This window comes from Erpetoichthys calabaricus, chromosome 1 (genome assembly GCF_900747795.2).
Source record: "Erpetoichthys calabaricus chromosome 1, fErpCal1.3, whole genome shotgun sequence".
Lineage (NCBI taxonomy): Eukaryota > Metazoa > Chordata > Cladistia > Polypteriformes > Polypteridae > Erpetoichthys > Erpetoichthys calabaricus.
Genome location: NC_041394.2, coordinates 179,522,667 through 179,548,309, shown reverse-complemented (window position 1 = coordinate 179,548,309; position 25,643 = coordinate 179,522,667). Strand labels below are relative to the sequence as shown.

The window sequence follows — 25,643 nt, the reverse complement described above, 5'->3', positions numbered from 1 at the left end:
ATTATAATAACAAAGAATAGAGGAAATTATTTAATCAAATTATGCCCTACCTTAAATGAGATAATGTGATAATTACTAGCCCTCAAAGGGTCAAAGGAAATGTACTATGCGTGCAGCTTTTCCACATAAATAATTAATCATAGGTTAGTAATCACTCTGAATTAAATGCAAGAAAAACCCATTAAAAGTAAACTTTAATAATGAACTATGAGGGTGAAGGTTTCAGTAACAATATAGTAAATTGCATACTGATAATATATGTTGACAGTAGGTACAGTTGTATGGATTTAGGAGAAATAGGAACAGATGGTGTAATTAAACAAATAGTTAAAGACAAAGAGGACAAATTTAATTCAAAAAGTTAAAAACAAGGACAAGAAAACAAAGATTGCCTTTCCAAGACATCATGGTTCACCAAATCCTAGAAGTACAATGCCTGAGCTCAGTGAAATGGGGTAGTACTACTTAAATTAGCACAACCCTTTCGTCACGTAATCGAGTCTTATTTAAGGTAACTAAGAAGATAGAGTGGTGGGACCAGGAGTGTTTAGTAAGGGGTAGGCGTGAACAGCTGCCAGCAGAATGTGGAATAAATGTCATGACCAGTAGAGGATGCCAGTGAATCATCTCTAAAACCAAATGATATGAAGCTGGCAAAAGGCACATAATAAAAAAAACTGTGTAAACAAAAAAGCAAAACTGGAAAGGAGACTTAGATGCTAGCTGCCATACTGGGTCTACTAGAGGGTTTTTCACTCCTGCCTGCCTCACAAGATACCTTCTGCTGTCAATCACCAATACATTTTCTTTGGATCCACACTTTGTATTGTTTTAGCCTCTCTTCCTCCCATCTGTGAAAGATATTCTTGTCAACACAAATTCCTTGGTGTCTGGCCATTATGGCTAGAAAGGACTTTTAAAAAGTCCTGGCCTGGAAGTGTTTCTGGGCATGTTCTAGAGATACTAGGGGGCTCTGCCCCCTGCTCGCTTCGCTCGCCAACCCCTGGTGTTGGGTAACGCAAAATTGTTTGATGTATGCATGAGATACATTAGAGTGTAAAGGTGTAGATGATGCATATAGGAGGTAAAGAACGTATTGTATTGCTACATAAAGTTGTCCATGTCCAAATACGCGCTCAGAGAGGTATATGCCAACTTTGTCCATGGTCTGTCCTTGGGATTTGTTGATTGTCATGGCAAATGCAGGTTTACTGGGAAATTGGCGTTGCCCAAGTGTAAATGGTAATTCAAGGGCAGAACTTGTAAGGTCAATTCTAGGAATTACAACAGTATTGTTAGGATGTGATCCTGTAAGTATTTTTGCTTCAATAACATTGTCTGTCATGGTGTTGATGACTAAACGTGTACCATTGCATAAACCTTGTTTAGTATTAAGGTTTCTTAATAGCATGACAATTGTTCCGATTTTAAGGTTAAGATTGTGTTGTGGTAATCCGGCTGGGTTAATAGTGTTCAGATATTCTAAGGGGAAATTAAGATGTTCAATCTCGTCTTTAGAATCAACTTTGTCAGTACTTAGAAAGAGGCGGCTTTCTCCAGGAAGAAATGCAATGACTTGGTTATTTATATGATCAAAATCAATATTCTTTGGACATAATATAGCCCGTTGCATTAACAGTGGTATCTGGTGTATTGTTTTGGAGCCGTGAGCGTAACTCCATTAGTTCTTCCTTGTTTAGCGTTAGTAATATGGATAATGGATTGCACTTACTGTTAAGACGTAGCGTTTTCTGTGGTTGAATTGTTAATAATGTATGACTGTAATGTGATGATTCACTTATGCTGTATAGTTTTCACGTGTGAGGATGACGAACCTTTAATATGGAGTGTCCGTTTATTCTTATTACCCATCAGGTGTTGTGCCTGTGTTTTGTGTGTTAATATTGCATCACTGTAATGTGATTCAAATATGTTGTGGAGTCTGTATTTGTGGGGTTTCTGTACTATATCGTGTTTTTGCTTGCGGGTTATTAGAGGTGCATGGATCATGCTGTGTAGTGTGTTTGCGTACTATCTTGCACTTTCCGTACTCCAATTGATTTGTGACCCTTTCTGGACTCCGTAGTCTGTCCCGTTTTACTCTGGGGTGGCGTTTCATGTCGGGTTTGATTTGTGAACCTTTCTCGACTCCGTATTCTGTCCCGTTTTACTCTGGGGTGGGGCGCTGACTCCTGTTGTTTGTATGATTGTATCACTGTAATGTGATTCAAATATGTTGTGGAGTCCGTATTTGTTGGGTTTCTGTACTATATCGTGTTTTTGCTTGCAGGTCATTAGAGGTGCGTGGATCATGCTGTGTAGTGTGTTTGCGTACTATCTTCCCTTTCCGTACTCCAATTGATTTGTGAACCTTTCTGGACTCCGTAGTCTGTCCCGTTTTACTCTGGGGTGGCGTATTATGTCGGCTTTGATTTGTGAACCTTTCTCGACTCCGTATTCTGTCCCGTTTTACTCTGGGGTTGGGCACTGACTTCTGTTGTTTGTGTGGTTATGTCGTTTGTAGTCTCTATGGACTCCATAGTCTGTGGGGGAGTTTGTGTGGCACACCAAGCAGCACATTATTCCTAACTTCACTCAGCAGTAGTGCCATGCACAATATGGCGGTGACGCCTACGCCTTCACTACGCATTAGTGCCACTCACAATATGGCGGCAACAACAACAACATTTATTTATATAGCACATTTTCATACAAAAAGTAGCTCAAAGTGCTTTACATAATGAAGAGAAGAAAAATAAAAGACAAAATAAGAAATTAAAATAAGACAACATTAGTTAACATAGAAAGGAGTAAGGTCCAATGGCCAGGGTGGACAGAAAAAACAAAAAAAAAACTCCAGAAGGCTGGAGAAAAAAATAAAATCTGTAGGGGTTCCAGGCCACGAGACCGCCCAGTCCCCTCTGGGCATTCTACCTAACATAAATGAAATAGTCCTCTTTGTAGTTCGGGTTTTTCACGGAGTCACTTGATGCCGATGGTCATACAGACTTCTGGCTTTTAATCCATCCATCATTGTTGGAACATCATGGTGCTTTGGGTAGATGGTGGTGGCGTGCGGAAAAGGAAACAGAAGAGAGAGTAGGGGTTAGTACAGATTTTGAATGAATAGTTATTATAATGAATTGGATATACAGAGTATCAGGAATAAATTACAGTGAAGTTATGAGAAGGCCATGTTAAAATAATGTGTTTTCAGTAGTTTTTTAAAGTGCTCCACTGTATTAGCCTGGCAAATTCCTACTGGCAGGCTATTCCAGATTTTAGGTGCATAACAGCAGAAGGCCGCCTCACCACTTCTTTTAAGTTTTGCTCTTGGAATTCTAAGGAGACACTCAGTTGAGGATCTGAGGTTACGATTTGAAATATAAGGTGTCAGACATTTCGATATATAAGCCGGGGCGAGATTATTTAACTCTTTTAGGGCTAATTTTTTTTTTTGTTTCTTTTCTCCCAGGGCTGAATATTTTTCCAAAAACTTACATTTTTTAAAAAAGAACACAAAGCAATTGTTTAACATATCAAATCAACAAAAAATATTTCCTTTTGACAAATGTTACTGTCTTGCATGTTGTATGAGCCTGCATACTCTATGATTTCACATACATATCACATACATTTTACACAGCAAAGTCTGATCTCGCTCAAAGCAGCCAATTTCAGTCATTGCCACATTGCACTCCTTACAATACGTGTTGTTTTGATGCCTATTTTTCAATTGTCTGTTGCTGCATTTTCTAACATATATTGTTAGTGTGTACTGTAGAGAGACAAGTCACCCATTTGCCATCGTGCCATGCCACTGCCACCAAGTTTTCTGCCTGCATGAAAACCGTATTGTCACCTCTTTTCATCTTCTGAAACTTTATGAACTTTATGTATGGCATTATAGCCTGGCTCACCCCATGGGATTTGCTTCTGTTTATTACAGAAGTGAATAAAACTTTGCAGCAGCACGTACCTAAGCCACCAGGGGACAAAACACGTTTGGACCAATGCTCCCTGTAGTTATATCACCAGTTCTGTCCCATCTCTATTTGTAATGCCACAGCGCGCTTCATCTCGTCTTTCGTTGTGGGTTTCCACTTTGAAAAACGAGAATGCGATGCAAACGTAGCCCGCGATTCAAAAAAAATCTCTGCCTACCTGTTTGTCTCGTCTGACAGTAGCTGAAAAGCAGCATCAGGAGAGAGCAGCCTGAAGTACAGCGGCTGGTGATCTGTCGTGTCCAAAAGCAAGCCATGCCGTCTTGTAAACTCCGGTAGCCACATCGGCTCTCAACGGATCAATGTATGTGTATTTATCCCATGCGAACCTTGCCGTAGATGCATCAGCTGCGCGAAGGCACTCAACTGGCAGCAGATCCGCTCACGCGGCATCGGCTGGTGTCTGATCAGCTGATGCCTGCTTCTAACTCTCTTGCTCGATCTCCTGATCACTGCCAATAAAGTCCGATTCTGAAAAATCAAGAGTCCGACTCCGCGGTAATGCGCAAAACAACGTCTGCCAAGTGTTTTCTATTCTGCACTTGCTTCGCTGCCTTTTCACATGTCGGTGCCATCTTGCCTTTGTTTACATTTCGCAACTCACGCACACGCAATGTTTATTTGCCGAGTCAACGAGTCTAGCATTCCTCCAAGCACAGAGGGAATGCCTGTGACGTGACAGTGAGATTTGTCGCCATTAACAGCTGATTGTCGCCCTTTATCCCTGGATGTCGACTTTTGTCGACATTCGCCTTCAACCCCTCCTGTCGACAAAAAGAGTTAAAGCTTTATAAACCATAAGCAGAATTTTAAAGTCAATTCTGAATGACACAGGTAACCAGTGTAGTGACATCAAAACTGGAGAAATGTGTTCGGATTTTCTTTTCCTGGTAAGGATTCTAGCAGCTGCATTCTGCACTAGTTGCAAACGATTGATGTCTTTTTTGGGTAGACCTGAGAGGAGTGCGTTACAGTAATCTAGCCGACTGAAAACAAACGCATGAACTAATTTCTCTGCATCTTTCGATGATATAAGAGGTCTAACTTTTGCTATGTTTCTTAGGTGAAAAAATGCTGTCCTAGTGATCTGATTAATATGCGATTTAAAATTCAGATTACAATCAACGGTTACCCCTAAGCTTTTTACCTCTGATTTGACTTTTAATCCTAATGCATCCAGTTTATTTCTAATAGCCTCATTGTATCCATTATTGCCAATCACTAAGATTTCGGTTTTTTCTTTATTTAATTTGAGAAAGTTACTATTCATCCATTCTGAGATACAAGTTAGACATTGTGTTAGCGAATCAAGAGATTTGGGGTCATCAGGTGCTATTGATAAATACAGCTGTGTGTCATCAGCATAGCTGTGGTAGCTCACGTTGTGCCCTGAGATAATCTGACCTAATGGAAGCATGTAGATTGAGAAGAGCAGTGGACCCAGGATAGAGCCTTGTGGAACACCATATAGAATATCATGTGTCTTTGAGTTATAATTACCACAACTAACAAAGAATTTTCTCCCTGCCGGGTAGGATTCAAACCAATTTAAGACACTGCCAGAGAGGCCCACCCATTGACTAAGGCGATTCTTAAGAATATTATGATCAATGGTGTCAAATGCGGCACTCAAATCTAAGAGGATGAGAACAGATAAATGGCCTCTGTCTGCATTTACCCGCAAGTCATTTACTACTTTAACGAGTGCAGTTTCTGTGCTGTGATTTGTTCTAAAACCTGACTGAAATTTATCAAGAATAGCATGTTTATTGAGGTGCTCATTTAACTGTATAACAACTGCCTTCTCTAGAATTTTACTTAAGAAAGGCAGGTTAGAGATGGGTCTATAATTTTCAAGAGCAGAGGGATCGAGATTATTTTTCTTAAGTAGGGGTTTAACTACCGCAGTCTTAAGACAGTCTGGGAAGACCCCCGTATCTAATGACAAATTTACTATGTCAAGAACATTATCAATAAGCACGCCCGATACTTCTTTGAAAAAAATTGTTGGTATTGGGTCAAGGGCACAGGTGGAGGGTTTCATTTGAGAAATTATTTTATGTAAATCAGGTAAATCTATCCTAGTGAAAGACTTTAATTTGTTCATTATGGGGTACTGGGGTTTAGGAGGATCCTTAGTGTTGGGGAGATATACTATGTTATTTCTAATATCATTAATTTTTTGATTGAAAAATACAGCGATAGCCTCACAGGTTTTACTGGAAGTACTTAGGAGGCATTCCTTTGAGTTACCTGGGTTTAACAGACGATCAATCGTCGAAAATAAGACTCTGGGATTACTAGCATTGTTATTTATAATCTTAGAGAAATAGCAGCGCCTCTCAAGACGGACTGTGTTATTGTATTCTGTTATTTTAACTTTTAATATTTCATAGTCAATAGTTAGTTTAGTTTTCCTCCATTTACGCTCAGCTCTACAGCATGTTCTCTTTAAATCAGACACTCTTTGGGTCTTCCATGGTATAACAATGCTAGAAGATTTTTTAACTGTCTTTTCAGGTGCAACTAAGTCAACAGCAGCCCTCACTTTAGTATTAAATCTTTCCACCTTACTATTTACATTCTCCTCGCTATTATAGTTGGCACTATAAACGGACTGATTGGTTAGAATGTTTGAAAGTTTTAAAGCTGCTGAGGAGTCAAAGAAGCGTTTTTTAACAATATGCTTCTCATGAGTGTTTTCTATCATTATTTCTATATTAAAGAGTAGAAGAAAATGGTCTGATAGACCAATATCAATGACCTGCTTTATATCAACTTTTAGTCATTTAGTAATTACTAAGTCTAACGTATGACCTGCTTTATGTGTAGGCTGATTAACGAGCTGTCTCAAATCAAAAGAGTCCAGGAGGTTCATAAATTCTTTTACTTTTTGGTCACATTGATTATCTATATGAAAATTAAAGTCGCCGACTATTAAGAGTGTGTCATAGTTCGTAATTAAGATTGACATCAAGTCAGAGAATTCCTCAAAGAAAGACGCGTTGAATTTTGGAGGTCTATACACGGATAATACTAGAACGTGAGAATCTCCCTGAATAATAATGGCGAGATACTCAAAAGACTTGAATTTACCAAAACTGATATTTTTACATTTTAACCTGCTTGAGTAAATGTTTGCTAGCCCTCCACCTCTCTTTCCTTGGCGATCAGCACGAGTAAAACTGTAATCCGGAGGTGCAGATTCAATTAAAACAGCTGCGCCATCTGAGCTAAGCCACGTTTCACTTAGTGCAATAAAATCTATTTTTTTATCACTAATAAGATCGTTGATAAAAAACGTCTTGTTAGTTAAAGCTCTAATATTTAATAGTGCCATATTCAATGTTTCGGAGGAGCAGAGATGAATACTATGTGCGTTATTGATATATGGAACAGGAATTAAGTTATTTTGCGCCTTCCGTATTATGTCGGGTTTCACCATGCTGTGTAGGCGCCTTTGCCTTTCGTACTTTCCCGCGCCTTCCGACGTGCGATGTAGGCGCCTGCACCTTCCGTGTCTGCCTCCGCTGTGTGGTGTGGACTTTAACTGTCGTTGTTTCTGCCTTTATATTCTGTCCCTTGCTGTGCATGTGTTTCGTGCCTAGGTTTTTTTGAAGCTGTTGCATTCCAGTTTTCATCATCTTTAACCTGCTCTCCATGTGTTTGTCCCCGTTCTTTAACCTCTTTATGATGTTTTACTTTGTTTCCTACTCTGTCTTTTATTTCTGACCTCGCTTTATCCTGCTTGCGGCATGTCAGACGGTTCGTAGTCTCTCCCGTTTCACTCTGGGGAGGGGGGCTTTGTGTGGCGCCTGCGCACTATGTCTCCTGCGTCCACGGGCAGGTCCCTGCGTCCATATCCGGTTTACCATTCTCGTTTAGTAATATGGATCATCTGAGTTCAGAACAATTCACTGGGAATTCTGAAACTTGTTCTGGAACATTCTCTGGTGATACCAGGTGTCCCTGTTGTCCTGATTATCAGTTCCTATTTATAGGTCTACTCCCCAGGGTCATATTCAAGTTTATTATATTAACTTGAATGTCTTTCTCCACCTAGTGACATTGGATCAATGCCAAAACCAGATGAAAAAGACAAAAAATACAATATACATACAGTACATTGAATGCAACACACACACATACACATTTTATATATATAAAATATATATATATATATACTGCGGTGGGTTGGCACCCTGCCCGGGATTGGTTCCTGCCTTGTGCCCTGTGTTGGCTGGGTTTGGCTCCAGCAGACCCCCGTGACCCTGTGTTCGGATTCAGCGGGTTGGAGAATGGATGGATGGATGGATATATATATATATATATATATATATATATATATATATATATATATATATATATATATATATATATATATATATATATATATATATATATATATATATATCCAAGCACATTTGCATTTTTAAGAGTGGATGTCCAGTAACCTTATGAACTATGGATAAAAAACTGCCTATACCATTTCCTATGTATTAAAGACAGAGAAATAAGACAGTAAAGTTGGGCACAATGTGTCATATACTATATGTCCTAAACATACATATATATAATTACCAATGATATTCTGTGTCAGCTTTACCACCCTCAGCTGAGCAGGCATTATACCAGGATGTATGATGTACAGACACCTCCACTGTTTAGCTGTAGAAGTTGCTGACTGTACTTTGATACATTTGGACTTTTCATCAAGTGTCTGAGGTTTTGGTATACATTCTGACTATACTTGAGAGGTCTTGTGACCCCTTTAGGTCATCAATTGTCACTCCAAAAAATGTAAAGCTGCTAACGCTCTCAACGGCAAACCGTCAGATGTAGATGGGGGTATCATCTGTCACCTGCTTCCTGAAGACTATAACATTGTCTCTTCTCAGTAAGCCATCTTGACATTGTTGACTATCAGTGGTGATTTCGTCAGTGTATTTAATGATGGATTTCGAGCAGGTGGATTGGCCACAGAGTCAGAGGTGAACTAGGAGTACAGATGAGACCTCAGCACGCTACAGTGCGGAGTGCATGAATTGAGGGTAATCATGGAGGGTTGCAGAGGATGGTAGTAAGTCCTAAGATATGTAGTTTGGTGATTAATCTTGAAGGAGTAACAGTGTTAACTGCAGAGTAGTAGTTTATAAATAGTACCCTGGCATGGCAGTTACAATGGGAAACAGGAATCTGTGTGCAACTTAAATTGTGTCCCTGTTGACACCATCAACCAGGACTACATAAAATGTTTTTAAAACAACTGTATGAACAGGACTCGCAGAGATAGATAGATAGATAGACAGACAGACAGACAGACAGACAGACAGACAGACAGACAGACAGACAGACAGACAGACAGACAGACAGATAGATAGATAGATAGATAGATAGATAGATAGATAGATAGATAGATAGATAGATAGATAGATAGATAGATAGATAGATAGATAGATAGATACCTTATTAATCCCAAGGGGAAATTCACAGCTAGCTAGGCCACAAAACTTTAAATTGCTACTTCACATTCCACATAGGAATTTAAATCCCCCCAGGTTCTCTCCAGCATCTTGTAAAAATACATATAGCTTGGTTTCTGTCTTGGCCCTCAAATGGAAAGAAATGGAAGCAGTCAAAGACAAACCATGACAGCTTCTTTAGTGTGTCATGCTTGTCTTAGAAAGAGAATATAGAACCATCCTTTCATAAGAAAATTAATCGTAATTGAAGACACGGCTTGAAAGTGATGTCCTGAAAATGTAATTGTGTTGTTGCACTGTTGAACTGTTTTGGACTTAAATATTTAACAATACAGCTGTTTTACAATGTATTTTTAAGGCTACATATTTCATAGACAGTTGTCCCTACAGAAGACTCTTTCTGCTCAGTTTCTGCATTTTAAAAAATAATTTCATCAAAGACTGTGTGGCTTGATGGGAGATGAAAAGCTAATATTAATTGATCTTAATTTTATTTAGTGCCTTTCATGCTGTGCCTGTTAGTTAGAGTATATAGAGTAGTCCAATGATACATTGTAAAGCTGTAATGGGCAAAGATTCCATACAAAATCAGCCATTGTTCTCTACATTGAGTATTCATGAAAAGATACAGAGTAAAGGATAGCAACATCCAGTGATTGAGTGACTTAGATTATGAGTAAAATGTCAACATTTCAACATAATGAAGGCCAATGTATCCTCACAACCCGGCATATGAAGTGAATCTCAGATGATGAATGCAGGAAATGAATAATCACACATTGTAAAGAATCTCAGCATCCAAGATGGAAGGACAGAAACAGGCTTTAGCAATCATTTTAAATAATCAAATCAGCAATTTATATGTGCCATTCATACCTCATTCTACCATCAAGAACAAAACCATCGTGGCTGCCAGCAGAGAGTAGTTTTACAAGATCTGAGATTTGCTTTGAAGAAATCATTGATGTAATACACCTGGTTATTGTTCATGTTGTGTTCTTCTATTACTATAATCTAGAAACAAATTAATAAATCATACAATGATGACAAGGAATTAGGTTCATTTGCACAATCTTACATGCATGCTTTAGTCATATATACTCTGCAGAATTGACACATAAGAACATTTTAAGAAGCATTATATGAACAAGTCTTTCCTGCAAAGAGTTTTGCATACTTCGATTTGCTTTCAGCAGAAATAATAAATTGCAGATTCAACTCACAGGCAAACATAAAAGGCATTGTGAACTTTAGCTGAAGCTTAGCAGGTCTGTTGTGTTCCAGTCGGCAGCACGTTATGTATGTCTAGTGCATTCTAATTTCAGAATTCTTAGTACTGATATCTATCATTTTCCAGGCACCAAAGAAATCCTAGAAAAGAAAATTAAAAATGTGAAGTTCAGTAATGAGCTGGCTCTAACATTTTAATTCACGTTGTGAAAAACCTGAAAGATTAATTAGAATGTATTCTGTATGATCACCGGCAAATTTATGGGAAAGTCAGATCCTGAAAAACGCTGGCTCTTTGCAAGGCTCCATTGGCAGATCCGTCAAATAACAACTTTGCTCCATTAGGAACTTTGTGATTATTTTGTTATTCTTTCTTAATTTTCATTAACTGGTCATTATTTACATTTATATTGTTCACCAGTCTACAATATGAATTCAGATATCACTGTCCACATACAAACATTATATACTACTGATATTTACATGATCTGTGAGTTTTCAATTCCCTTAGTTTAAAAATTAAAATTATTAAATTATACTAACAGGACAGCAAATAAAAGCTGTTTCTGATATGTTGCATTGCATGTCCAGAATTCTAGGTCTACAGCTGAGCCTAGATTCTGTGTCTGTAGAGTTTGCAAGTTCACCTTATATTTGTGTAGGTTTTTTCTGGGCACTCCGATTTTCCTTCCGCATCCATAAGATGTTTATATTTGCATGAGGTTAGCATGGGTGTACAGACACATGTATGCCTTCGACAGCATGGTGCCTTGATCACAACTGAGTCTCGCCTTGCTCCCATTACTGTCAATATAGGCTTCTCCTGACCATATAATCAAAAATATGGAAAGTGGATGGGTGAAGTTTGTTTAACAAAGTAGGTTATGAAGGTGAATAAAAAGTTAACAGTATTAACTAATGGTCAATTAAAACTGGATTCACTAAAAGAGTTTTAGAGTTATGCCTTTTTTTCTTTACTAATTTGACAAAATGCCTCTTCAGTTATTTTTAAGGTCTGTATTTGAGCATAACTCCTTCTTCAAACTACATAATAAAAACATATTTATGTTCCTTTCTTCTCTTTTTTTCTCTTCTTTTTCAGATCGAAATGCTAGAGCACAAATACGGAGGCCATCTGATCTCACGCAGAGCCGCATGTACCATCCAAACAGCTTTCCGGCAGTACCAGCTGAGCAAGAACTTTGAGAAGATACGCAACTCACTTTTGGAAAGTCGCCTGCCACGCCGTATCTCCTTACGCAAAATAAGGTTACAAAATTCAGAAGGTTTTTCTACTGAAAAAGCTCTTGTTGAAGGCTACAACTTTGTAGGCATACCTTTAGTGCGTTCTCCCTCACTTCCAGCTACTATCAGTGGTGCTCTGACTGAGCTGGAGGACTCATTCACTGAGCAGGTGCAGTCATTGGCCAAATCAATTGATGATGCCCTTAGCACCTGGAGCCTAAAAACAATGTGCTCTCTTCAGGAAGGTGGAACCTATCAGATCACTGAAACCTTTAAAACATCTGCTCCCAATCCAGGAGGCAAAGAGATGTTTACTGGGGAGACTGCAGGCCAAGATATTAGAGAAGACATTAACCAGCCTGATGCTCTGCCATGCAGTGCCAGCACCTTAATGATGGCATTCCGAGATGTTACAGTGCAGATTGACAAGCAGAACTTCTGCATGTCTTCTTCAGTTATGGAATCTACTTCCGTTTCTCTCAGTAACTGTCTTCCACAGGACAGTGAAACAATCTGTTTGGAAGAAAAAGAGGTCAAGGAGAATACTCCAGAAGACAGAATACCTGAGGGAGAACCTACAGAAGCAAGCGAGGAAATGAAAGAGTTTCCAGATCCACCTCCTAGTGAGGAGGAGGAGAACAATACGAAAGAGGAGCAACTTGCTTTGCAGAAAGTAGAAAATGCCGAGCCTGATGGCACACAGGAAGTGGTTGAGGCCAAGAGAACAGAATCAGAAATAGCTGACAATAGCTCTGAGCAAATGAGCAGCAGTAGCACGTCAACATCAGCCAAGTCAGCCTCTGAGGTTTCCTCCAAAGAGGCCCTCCAGGCCATGATTCTCAGCCTACCCAGGTACCACTGCGAAAATCCAGCCAGCTGTAAGTCACCCACCCTCTCCACTGATGTCATGAGAAAGCGTCTCTACAGGATTGGTCTCAACCTGTTTAACATGTAAGTACTGAGATACTGTGCCCTTGGCTGTTCCACATTTAGTGTTTTTGCTTTTTTTTTGTCTTAGCAGGAATCAAATGAGACAGTGAACTATTTTCAGTATTCCACTTGCTTAATAGGATGCCAATCAGTTTGTGACAATGATTGGAAGTTCACTTTGTGTATGTGTGATTGTATTAATTGTTATATCCTTTACTGTCATCCTTTTTTCGGGTAGCTGCCAATCATCCTCTTCTTTCGATATTCAGATGCCTGTCTTCCTGTTGTTGTAGCAAACTGTACGTGTAATGCCGTCAAGGCAATTTTCCTTTTTAGAGCACAGGCTGCCTTTGAGAAGCATGATTTGACAGCCAATGCAGAAGACCTGAAATCAAACAGGAATCGATTCTCATTAGCACCTGCTGTAATTAAATGGATTTCCTCAATCTAGGCAAATTGGTTTAGCAAAATAGCTTGAATTATTTCAGAGTCCCAGCAGGGCGCAAACCCTCAATTTATAGCCAAAAACTGTTTCAAGTGTAGCATACAGTATAAGGAAAAGTGCCTTTTTAATACAAAAAATCATTTACAACTCTGAAAAGCCTTGCATCTATTATTATTCTGTTTAATTAACCATTTAAGTATTCACCCTTAGAAATATCCTACGTATTATGCTTGACTTTCATGATGGAAGCAGTCCAACTAACCAGCTTTAAAATTCTACGTGTAAAAAATGTTGAACTTTCATAAACCTTGTACTCATCAATAAGTAAAAAATAAAAAACCCAGTCAATTACATCCTTAAACCTTCTTAAGAAATTTGAATGTGTAGTGATTCTTTTTCTTTACAATAATACATTTGCCATGTCTCTGGTTAAAAAAATAAAAAATATCTGTGTGGTGCCGTACTCACAACAAAAGATGCAAAGCTAGAAAGTGAGTCTAAATGGGATGGCTTTTTTACAACGAGAAGCACAATACAAACAAAACTCAAGAAGTTCAACTACACAGCAACCAGTAAGAACAATTAGTGGTCTCTGTGACTGACCCCCAACTAACTGACCCACCAGTGGAAGGTGCTTCGCATAAACACTGGACTAGGGCATTTATCAAGATATGGTGGACCTTTTTCAATCCCATAAAATATCTAACAAATGGACCCTTCAATTTAACACACTATTAAGGAGTCCTATACTACAACTTCAGTTGTATATCTTTTAGATTTTGTTTCAGGCTAGTGTTAGAGTGAATGTCTTGTATTCAATTTCTTTTTACATTTGAATGCATGCGTCCATGATAAACATTTTGTCCATTTTAATATTGATTCTCCGCTCTAATGCTGCTGTGTTTGGCTCTGGCCCGCTGTATTCCCTTTTACTGTACAAAGTGGGTAGAGAAGATAATTAAATATTTTTGAGAGAAGGGTAAATATTTCATTTGCACAACGTAAAATGACAATTTTAAAGTACAAACTACCGATTTAAATATTCTCCTAAAGCCATATGTGTGCTCTCTTACAGCTGTCAGATAGTAGAAGCATCTAGAATCATTTGTCTGTCCAAATACTGTCCAAATACATACAGATGCAGTGGGACAGTAGTTTCTGCTTCTGCTGCCTCCCAGACTAAAAAGTTATTTTTCAAATCTCATGCTGTCCAGAGGTGGTTCTGCACTAAGGAAACGGCCCTTTGTGCAAAGTAAGAAATAAGTGTGCCTAAAAATGAAATTTTTTAATAAAATGTTTATAATAACCCTCAACTTTTTTTATTAAGTCATGTTATCCAATTGTCTGTTATATGCTGTTAAATGCGTAATATAATGTAAGTAATGTAATTTCTTACCTAGAAAATGCTTGCTTCTTGCAATATGCAAAATTGTTATTCACACCAGTTGCTGCAAGCCTGTTTTCAGCTGAGAGGCTGGACCAATTGGCCCGGCAGTGTCATTTATACTGTCTGCACTCTTGGGTGTGTGCACATGTGTATCCTGAAGTGTCCAGTGTAGAGATGGAACTTGAGGTCCACAGACCCTCCATCCATCCATCCATCCATCCATTCTCTTCTGCTTATCTGAGGTCGGGTCGCGGGGGCAGCAGCTTGAGCAGAGATGCCCAGACTTCCCTCTCCCCGGCCACTTCTTCTAGCTCTTCCGGGAGAATCCCAAGGCGTTCCCAGGCCAGTCGAGAGACATAGTCCCTCCAGCGTGTCCTGGGTCTTCCCCGGGGCCTCCTCCCGGTTAGACGTGCCCGGAACACCTCACCAGGGAGGCGTCCAGGAGGCATCCTGATCAGATGCCCGAGCCACCTCATCTGACTCCTCTCGATGCAGAGGAGCAGCGGCTCTACTCTGAGCCCCTCCCGGATGACTGAGCTTCTCACCCTATCTTTAAGGGAAAGCCCAGACACCCTGCGGAGGAAACTCATTTCAGCCGCTTGTATTCGCGATCTCGTTCTTTCGGTCACTACCCACAGTTCATGACCATAGGTGAGGGTAGGAACATAGATCGACTGGTAAATTGAGAGCTTCGCCTTGCGGCTCAGCTCCTTTTTCACCACGACAGACCGATGCAGCGCCCGCATTACTGTGGATGCCACACCGATCCACCTGTCGATCTCATGCTCCATTCTTCCCTCACTCGTGAACAAGACCCCGAGATACTTGAACTCCTCCACTTGGGGCAGGATCTTGCTACCAACCCTGAGAAGGCACTCTACCCTTTTCCGGCTGAGGACCATGGTCTCAGATTTGGAGGTGCTGATTCTCATCCCAGCCGCTTCACACTCGGCTGCGAACCGATCCAGAGAGAGCTGAAGATCACGGCCTGATGAAGCAAACAGGACAACATCATCTGCAAAAAGCAGACCCTACATTTTGATAATGAAATGAGGACAGCTTTTTTTTAATTATACATTTTCAGTTCCAGTTGGAGTAGATCAATATTAGGAATGCATTGAGCATAAGACATTAGGCACATTCAAATGGGGATGTGTGGTACCTTGTTCTTCACCAATCACTGAAAAGGGCCGCCTGATGGCACTAAATTTCAAAAAGCCACCAACAAAACTTTATGTGTGCTCCTTCTACTTTGTGTAATGAAGCCAGCAGTGTGATGCTTCTGTTCCAAAGAACTTTGGAATCTTGGTGTGAAAAGAATACAGTAGATATTCGTATAGAGCAGCATTTCTCAACTCTCAAGCATTTGCGACCCGAGTTTTCATAACAGTTTTAATCACGCCCCACTAACGTTTTTTTGAAACCCTAATAAAATCTATTCTTGTATTTTTTGCTGCTGATACACTGCTACAAGTTTAAAATTTCCCTACGAATAGCGAAATTACGCCACATATGGCAACATTTGCACCCCACAGTTTGAGAACCACTGATATAGAGAATTAGTGGTTTCAATTCTTTGCTGGCCTAGCACTGCCCAATACCTGGTCACACAGTAGTAAGAGTGGCCAAACAGGCTATAAATCATATATTTTTGTGTGTAATCTATTGGTTTACATGTGAACAATATTGGTTTATGACTATTTACTGCTAGTTTGTGTGCACACAATACTGGTTTCATTCATATGAACTATAATGGTTTGTCTGTGTATATTATCAAATTGAGTATCAACTATACCGTATTGGTTTGTATATGTATACTACTGATTTGCTTATGAACTATGTTGATTGCCACTGAAGATCACATGAACAACCAATATAGTTTGCACGTGGAACACAAAGCTGCGAGACGGTGTGTACATAAAACAAGTATGGTTTGTAAACAAAATTAATTCAGTGTGCACATGTAAAACCAACACACATAAAACTGTAATTGACCTAGCAGATACATAAAACCAATATAGTTCTTGCGTGGACCGATATATCACCCACATGAAACCAGTATAAGACATGCATGAAACCAATATAGTACATACAGAAAACCATTGGTAGATCAGCAGACTAGTAGCATATGAATGCATGCCAAAGTAGTTCATAAACACAAACCGGTGCAGTTCACTCACAAACCAAAACCAAACACACCTGAACCATTGATATATGAGTACAAATCAATACAGATCACATGCAAACCAGTAGTACACATATGCAAACCAATACAGTTCACGATAATATACGGACACAAGCCAATATAGTTTGTATGAATGAAACCAGCATTATGCTTATTGTGAGTATGCATGCAAACCGATAGTAAATGCTCATTAACCAATAGTGCTCACATGAAAACCAATGGATTATGCCTTGTGGCCTGTTTGGTCCCTCGTAAGTCATTACTTCAACTGGCTGTGCTGTGTGCAGTTTAAGTTGAGCAGTGTGTATATTCTGTGTATTCTCACCACGTTAATGTCTCTTTTCCATTTTCACTGGAACACCCTTCAGTTCTATATAGAACAGAACCCATAATTTCAAGTTTAAGTGATTATGGGAGCCCTAAATTTGGTCTCTGATAGTGTCTGCATCCAAGAATCTATTGGCTATGGAGTAAATGACTTTAAGGAATTTTGTTTTAAGTGCAAATATTTTAAAGCTGTCAGAAAAAAATAAACATTTTTATCAACTGGGTAATGCCTTTAGGGGGCAAGAAGCAGCCACAAGTGTGGGTCTATGACCTAGTGTGTCATGTAACTGAGTAGTGTACCATTCAGGGGGGCTGTCATCCTGCATCCAGAATTGACAAGAAAACACTTGATGGTTTCCATGCATCTATAAAACTGGATTAAGTGGGTTTAAAAAATGAAAGGATAAATGTATGTTTACACTGCATCACATTTTATTACCCCAACATAAAAGCAACTTATCTTAAGAGACCTTTTATGCAACCCTCTAAAAGAGCAGACAGCTTTCAAGATAGTAATAAATATTTTAAACCTTGAATTATGTGGTCTGCAGTGGCTTTGAATAATCCCATTCATTTGGCTAAAGTAATTATTGGTATTTGATAAAGAACAAAAAGATATTGGCTTTTTCATTTTACACTGTTCAATGGCTGCCATTTCAATGTTTAACCTCAGATAAGTATACAATATTAAGCAGACTCAGATGAAGCTGTACCTTGGCAATTTTGTGTCAACCCTCGGCTTATTTAACCTCTTATTACTTGTAGCACAGCCTCTCATATATGGTATACTGATAGGTACCTGCATAAAACACTTTAATGATATTCTGCATTATGAATCACTGACTGCCAGCAGGTCATTGGGACGTGCATTTGATCATACATTAACACATAAAGCATTGGACATTTATAGAAAAAAATAAAAATATATGGAATCATGTTCTGCATAGAATATTAAAGACAGAGTAGAAAGCATTAAGATTATAAGATACAGTAGTCAATACAGCTTCGCTTCACATTGTCTCATGCTTCTTCATCTTTGCATGCATAGTTTTAAAACTTTTCATCTATATCTTGACATCACATCTAACACACACACACATTAACTGCAAAATTCACAAGAGCTTTAATTTACCTTAGGCAATTATTTCAGTCCTGACAGATGAATTTACAAATACGTACATTTTCAGCTTAAATAGAATTGATAGGCACTTCACTGCCTTCTTATACCCAACACTGGTGGAACAGTGTTTGGCTCTGCTCCTAGCAAATGCAGTCCTGGGTGTGAATCCTGGTCACTGCCTGTGTTTTAGTCCCCTGTGTCTCTGTGTTTTCCTCCAAAGTTGCATGTGTTCATTAGCAAGTCTAAGTTGGTCCCATATAAGTAAGTGTTGGTCTGTTGATGAGCGTGTTCTATGGTGGACTAGTGTCCTAACCAGGGCTGCTTCATGCTTTACACCTGAAGTTCTCAGATAGAATTTGGTCCCCCCTGAGCCTAAAATGAATCACATCCCTTCAGTGATACAAAACATATTAATTGCTTTGAATGAATAAGACTCATGTAAGTCCTTATTGGTTTTATCCATCCACCCATCCATTTTCTTAACCAGCTTATATCCAGGGTAATACCTTTACTAATTCTGTCAATTCTTTCTTTTTTATTCAAAACATTTTGTAAGTATAAGAATTTTCCTTATTTACAAGTTGCATTTTGCTAGTTCTGATCATTTGAGACAATTTAATATAGGATAATGTCACATTACGAGTAGAAATTATTTTAGATTTAACACTGAAAACACATTTTATTCCTTCCAGCTAGCTCACAGAATCAACAAATGAAAGGTGAGAGTAGGGGGATAATAAAAAAAAATAAATGATGAAATAAAGAAAAGAAAAATTTTAAATTATAACAGCCACAAGCTGATACAGTAGTGTCACAAATAGAGGTTTATGAAATAAACGCAGAAGAGTAATATCTCTGTGAAGGAGATGGAGCTTAAAAGAGACAGCTTTAGAATCTCATCATGCAGCATGATAACAATGGGCTTTCGATATAAGAAAGAAAGAAAGAAAGAAAGAAAGAAAGAAAGAAAGAAAGAAAGAAAGAAAGAAAGAAAGAAAGAAAGAAAGAAAGAAAGACTTCACATTAAGCTCAGTTAAATATTGATTCATTTCATTGACCGGAGGACTATTGCAAATAAAATGCACTACTTGAAATCCACTACCTGATTATTGGTGGAAACCCGTCTTAAAACAATTTAGTAATATTTGAATACTGGAATATAATCTTATTATAGTGAATATACTCCTGAAACATCATAAAATTTCAGAGTTGCAAAAAAATAAAATGAAACACGTATTAATTACACTTTCCTGTCTTGAACATGAGTGTCTGAAATCAACCATTTAGAAACATTGAGGTTTTAGAGCCTTCTTTAGTAAAACAGAGAAAGAAATAAAGGAAATACAAAAAAGCAGAATCTTTTAAGGGACTCATTTCTACCTAATTTTGAATGCAATTAGTAAATTCAGCTTTTAATTTTGTGATAGCTTATGGTCATCTTTCTTCTATGACAGCTTTGGATGATATCTTCTATCTAAAACAGTGTTCCCGCAGGTGTAGTACCTTGAACAGGGACAAAGAAAGTAACAGAACACCTTTATTCCAACAGGCAAAGTCACTTATGCATTAATTCTCTCTGAGGGCTGATGTTCTTGGTGTTACAGTTAAGGATATTTGGTGTACATTAATACATCATCAAATCTACTGAATCCAATTCAGGGTTTAATAGCGGCAGAGCTTATCAGAACTGAATCTGTGGATCACGGGACGAGACCTACGAAAATTTCTTTCTACCTGCCGATCTAGGACCTTGGGATGATCTGTTTCCTTGATTATATTTGCTATGCTGGCCCTGGAAATAGAAGTGTCAGTGTGCCAAATTTACATTATGTGAAAATAAACTCTGATCATGGCTCTGTGCAAAAAGAAGCCTCATTAACTAATATTGCATTGTTTAATTCGAGATCTCTTAATGGCAAAGCATTGGTGCTGTCAGAATTCATCACTGACACCAAACTTGATATACTGTGTCTAATGGAGACTTGGCAAAAACCGAATGAATTTACGTCTCTGACGACACCCCCTTAATTCACTTTCCACACAGAGCCTCGCAGCTCAAGACAAGGAGGTGGACTTGCAGTAATTGTCAGAGTAGATTTAAACATCAAAAGAATCCCAATTGATTGTCCATTGTCTTTTGAGTGCCTGGCCCTTAAACTAATAACGGAACCAGTTCCTTTCTCACTTATTGTTCTTTATCGTCCTCCAAAATACAACACATCCTTCTTATCTGATCTGATTGAACTTTTAACCCACTTAAGCTTTTACTCCCAGAGAATTATCCTTCTTGGTGATTTCAACATCCATATTGACATTACAACATCTAAACTGAGAAATTAATTCCTATCCTTACTGTACTGTTTTGACTTGACACAACATGTTGATTTTTTCACTCACTCTGGTGGTCATATATTAGATCTGGTCTGTACTTCTAGACTATCTGTTGCCAACATTTACAGCACTGATTTGGGACACTCCGACCATAAAGCAGTACTTTTCACCGTCTCATTATCTCTCCTTCCTCTTATCTGTAAATGACAAATTTCTTACAGAAATCTTAAAAATATCTGTCCCTCTATCCTTTCTGGATCCATTTCTGATCTTTTATTGTCTGCGCCTATTTCATCAACACTAGATAAAATAAATCTGTGAATTTCCCCTTGGGGATTAATAAAGTATCTATCTATCTAGATAGTCTTGTTGACCACTATAACTCAGCCCTTCATTCAGCATTAGATGAAACATCCATCCATTATCCAACCCACTACATCCTAACTGCAGGGTCACAGGTGTCTGCTGGAGCCAATCCCAGGCAACACAGGGTGCAAGGCAGGAAACAAACCCCGGGCAGGGCGCCAGCCCACTGCAGATTAGATGAAACAGCTCCTTTAAAACATAAGGAGGTTTCCTTTAAGTGTTCAGCTCCTTGGTATAACTAAGAATTGCGATCTATGAAAGCAGCTGGCCGACGCCTTGAGAGAATGTCATGTAAGACTGGCCTCACCGTGCACATCCAGGCTTTCTCTGACCACCAAAGAGCTGACAGAGAAGCACTAACTGCTTCCAAGAATACCCATTATGGCAGAATAATAGAAAGTGGCCATGATAACCCAAGGGTTTTGTTCTCTCGAACCCGCATCTGGCCCAACTACCTCTTCTACTGAAGTCTGTGAGGAATTCCTCCACTTTTTCCGTAACAAAATTAAAGATCTAAATAATTCAACTAACATAAATACATCATCCGTTTATATCTGTCCCTGTTTTCCCACTCCATCCAGGTCCTTCTCTAAGTTCTCACCAGTCACATCTGCGTTTGTTAATAACCTGCTTTATAAGATGAGGCCGACTACTTGTGTACTGGACCCCATCCCCAGCACACTACTTAAATCCTGCTTTCATGCCATAAACCCAACTGTTACAACAATAATAAACTCATCCCTTGACACTCGCTCTGTACCCCTAACTTTTAAAATCGCTTCTGTAACCCCAATGTTAAAAAAGTCTGGCCTTGATGCTTACAATCTTAACAATTTTCGGCCTATTTCCCACTTACCTTTTCTGTCAAAATTTCTTGAGCGTGTTCTAGCCTCCCAACTCACCAATTACTTAACCTCTAATAATTTCATGGAACCCTTTCAGTCTGGTTTCAGGGCACAGCACAGCTATGAAACTGCTCTGCTACGGGTAACCAATGATTTGCTTATGGCAGCAGACTCTGGACAAACCAGCATATTAATTCTATTAGAACTCAGTGCAGCATTTGACACTGTGAGACATGACATTCTACTGTCCAGAATGGAGAACATGCTGGGTATCTCTGGCAAGGCAAGAGTTTGTTAGTCTTGGCAACAGCAGATCCAGCTCAGCGCCAGTCACACAAGGAGTTCCTCAGGGCTCTGTCCTTGGCCCTTTTCTCTTCTGTATTTATATGCTTCCCCTTGGCCATATTATTCGTAGCTTTGGACTGGGTTATCATTTTTATGCAGATGATACTCAACTCTACTTCAATGTTAAAGGTGGAACTTCATCAGAGCTCTCTCAGCTTACAACCTGCCTCAGTGAAATTAAAACCTGGATGGAGCAGAACTCTTTAAAATTAAATTGCAACAGAACTGAACTCCTGCAAATTGGGACTAAAGTGCAACTTAATAAAATGAGCTCCTTTCCAGTCCATCTTGGCAGTGATCTCATTAGACCTGCCTCTACTGCAAAGAATCTTGGTGTCATTTTTGATTCCTCCCTTTCTTATTCTGCTCACATAAATCACATTAAGAAACTTTCTTACTGTCACCTCTGTAACATATCCCATGTTCGCTCCTTCCTCTTCTTTTCTAATGCTGAGAAACTTGTCCATGCTTTTATCACATCTTGCATCTATTATTGTAATTCCCTACTGGCGGGTGCCCCTTCTAATCTTATATCACAGCTCCAGCTTATTCAAAACTCGGCTCCAAGAGTCCTTACTTGAACCAGCAGCAGCGAGCACATCACACCCATCCTACTTCGCCTTCACTGGCTCCCTGTGTCTTACAGAATCGAATATAAAATCCTACTAATAACCTAAAAAGCCTTAAATGACCTTGCGCCAAACTACATCAGTGACCTTCTCCATCACCATGTGCCTGTCTGCCCACTAAGGTCCTCTGATTCTGGCAATCTTGTTGTGCCCTTCTCTAATCTACACTCCTTGGGTGACAAGGCCTTCAGCTGTATAGCGCCCAGACTCTGGAATGACCTACCGAAATTAATTAGATCAGCTGACTCCATGAATTCTTTTAAAAAACAACTCAAAACTCATCTGTTCAGGAAGGCTTTTAGCTCTACCTGACTTTACTACCCTTCTCTCAGTTTACCTCTATGTCAAGATGCTCATGTAACCTATGTGTGTGTGCTAGACCATCAATTATGTTGTCTGTTAGGCTTTTCTCTGAATTTACTGTCTTAATCTTCTTTATTTATATATCTGGTTTGTACAATGCTATATACTGTATACTCTGCCGTTCTTTCTCAAATTCTGTGAAGTGCCTTGAGCACGGGAAAGGTGCTATATAAATAAAATGTATTATTATTATTAGCAGCAGCATTGACAGATCCCTGGGCTTTTATTGTAAAGAGCGTATCTAGTGTATAGTTTTATGGTGAAATGTATAGTGTGTAGTATATGTCCTGGCTAAATTGCCCTGCAATGGCCTAGTCACTCTGGCTCCCTAATCATCCCCTGTCTCTCACCCCTTCACCACCATATAGCTAATGTGCGGTGAGCGTACTTGCACAAAATGGCTACCATAGCATTAACTAAGTGGATGCTGCAAATTGGTGTTGGTTGAAGAGGCTCCTCACTCACTGTGTAAAGTGCTTTGAGTGGTGAGAAAAGTGATATATAAATGTAAAGAATTATTATTAATATTAGACACCCCTACCCATGGGCCTGGTTCAGCACAGGCAAGACACACCAACACTCAGGCCAATTTAGTGTCACCAATCAACCCAACCTGCATGTATTTGAGGCTTTGTGAGACATGGGGAGAATATGCAGACTTCACACATTTGAGCACAAGATTTGAACCCAGGATGGTGGATCCATACGGCAGCAGCTCCAAGAACTGAGCAAATGTGTGTACAGGCCATCTTTGGCCAAGATAATGCTGCATAAAAGTTATAAAGAACTCAATAAAACAAGAATGAACACTCCCAAATGCATAGATTTGGGTAATACAATGTTTAACAGCAGAAAACCAGGATATGTGTTCACTCAATCACAGCAGGTTTTTAGACTTTCTGATCTTACTAACAACTGAATCTAGAAGGAAATTCTATTTATACATCTCTAATATGAAAAGAAATGTAGAACAGTAGAGGTTCAGTGACAGTTCAATTGCTTGACACCAAAGCAACGAACTGAAACTATGTGATAATGACAACCACAAAAGATGGCATTTAAATAAAGAACTTGGTAACACTTTAGTATAGGTACTGTAAAAATGCATTTATTACTCATTTACTATTAAGTAACAAGACCTTAACATACACTTCATTGGATCTTCATTATGCTTACAAGGCATCAGTAAATTGTTTTTTTCATTTCTGCAATGCAACCTACTAACAATACTTAACACTGGAGTTTCCTGAGGTGGCTTAACTGAGATATAAGACCTGTGAATCTTTCATATTAACAAGTAATTTTACCATCATGTTAATATACCACACTGCACAGAGATGGTTGTTATCTTTGTGGAGTTTGCTTGTCCTCCCTGTACCTGCCCAGTTTTTACCTTTTATATCCACAGAGGTGTGCAAGTTAATTTAATTTAGTCCAAATTGGACTAAAGTGTGAGTGAACTGTGCTGTAGAAAGCTGCCCTGACCAGGGATGTTTCCTTCCTTGAGCCTGCTGCTGCTGGGATAGGCTTCAACTTCCCACAACGCTGAATTCTACTAAATGGGCATGATGTTGTTTTACTTTACTTGTTTGATATTCGCATGGTGTTATTGGAAAAATAATCACTGTTCCACCTTTATGAACATTGTACACATTATTTTCAACTTTGTTTGCTCCTTTGAGTTAGCTGGATTGCTACAAAAATGGATGATATGAAACAGCATTTCAGGTGTAGTTTAAAATGTTCACCCTAAGTTGTTTTGGTTGAAAATAAATGTAGATGTTTAGCAGCTAGCCATACTTTTTGAAAAGGCTATTCAATCTCATATACTTGGGAAAAAGAGTTGTAATATTAAGGTTCACGGTTGTCATTTGATTACCTTTTCCATTGCAGCTAAAATTGCATACATACTAGGCTCAAATTATTTTATCAATATGGCCAAGACCTTGTCAGTTAATACCAAAACTAACAGTCTCATTTACCTCACAAATCCTGTGAGTGCTTTGTAAATGTGTTCCCTTGTTTAATCTTAAGCATTTGGGCTGATTGGATTCTCACTAGTGTGTTAGTAATCCCAAATGCACTGCATGATTAGAAAGAGAATTAATGTGAAACTGAAAGTGTTCTCCTTTGAACACATATAAAGAAGAAAAGTACAAGGATTAAAATTACAGTTTGGAGATGATTATACTTGTATAAAACTGTTTCATAGCTTTTTTCCTTCTGCCATGTGCAGACTGCCAGTTAACACTGACAAAATAATACCTTGTTTCATATCATCATGCTTATTTTCGCCAGGGTTGGATGGTGCAAATTTCATGCAATTTCAAATGTTTAAATGTATATGTATAGCTAGCCTAATTCATGGAACCAGAAGCCAAGGAGTAATTTTCCCTGACAGAAGAACA

At 38.9% G+C, this 25,643-nt stretch overlaps 1 protein-coding gene across 13 annotated transcripts in view; it reads left to right on the top strand.

Moving 5' to 3' along the window:
• LOC114654314 (IQ motif and SEC7 domain-containing protein 3-like) overlaps positions 1–25,643 on the top strand; it is a 782,842-nt gene that overhangs the window by 431,343 nt on the left and 325,856 nt on the right. For all 13 annotated transcript variants that reach the window (XM_051930709.1, XM_051930707.1, XM_051930705.1 and 10 more), the window contains one exon: positions 11,820–12,913. In XM_051930709.1, the coding sequence (XP_051786669.1) occupies positions 11,820–12,913 (1,094 nt within the window). The remainder of the gene's footprint in view (positions 1–11,819; positions 12,914–25,643) is intronic.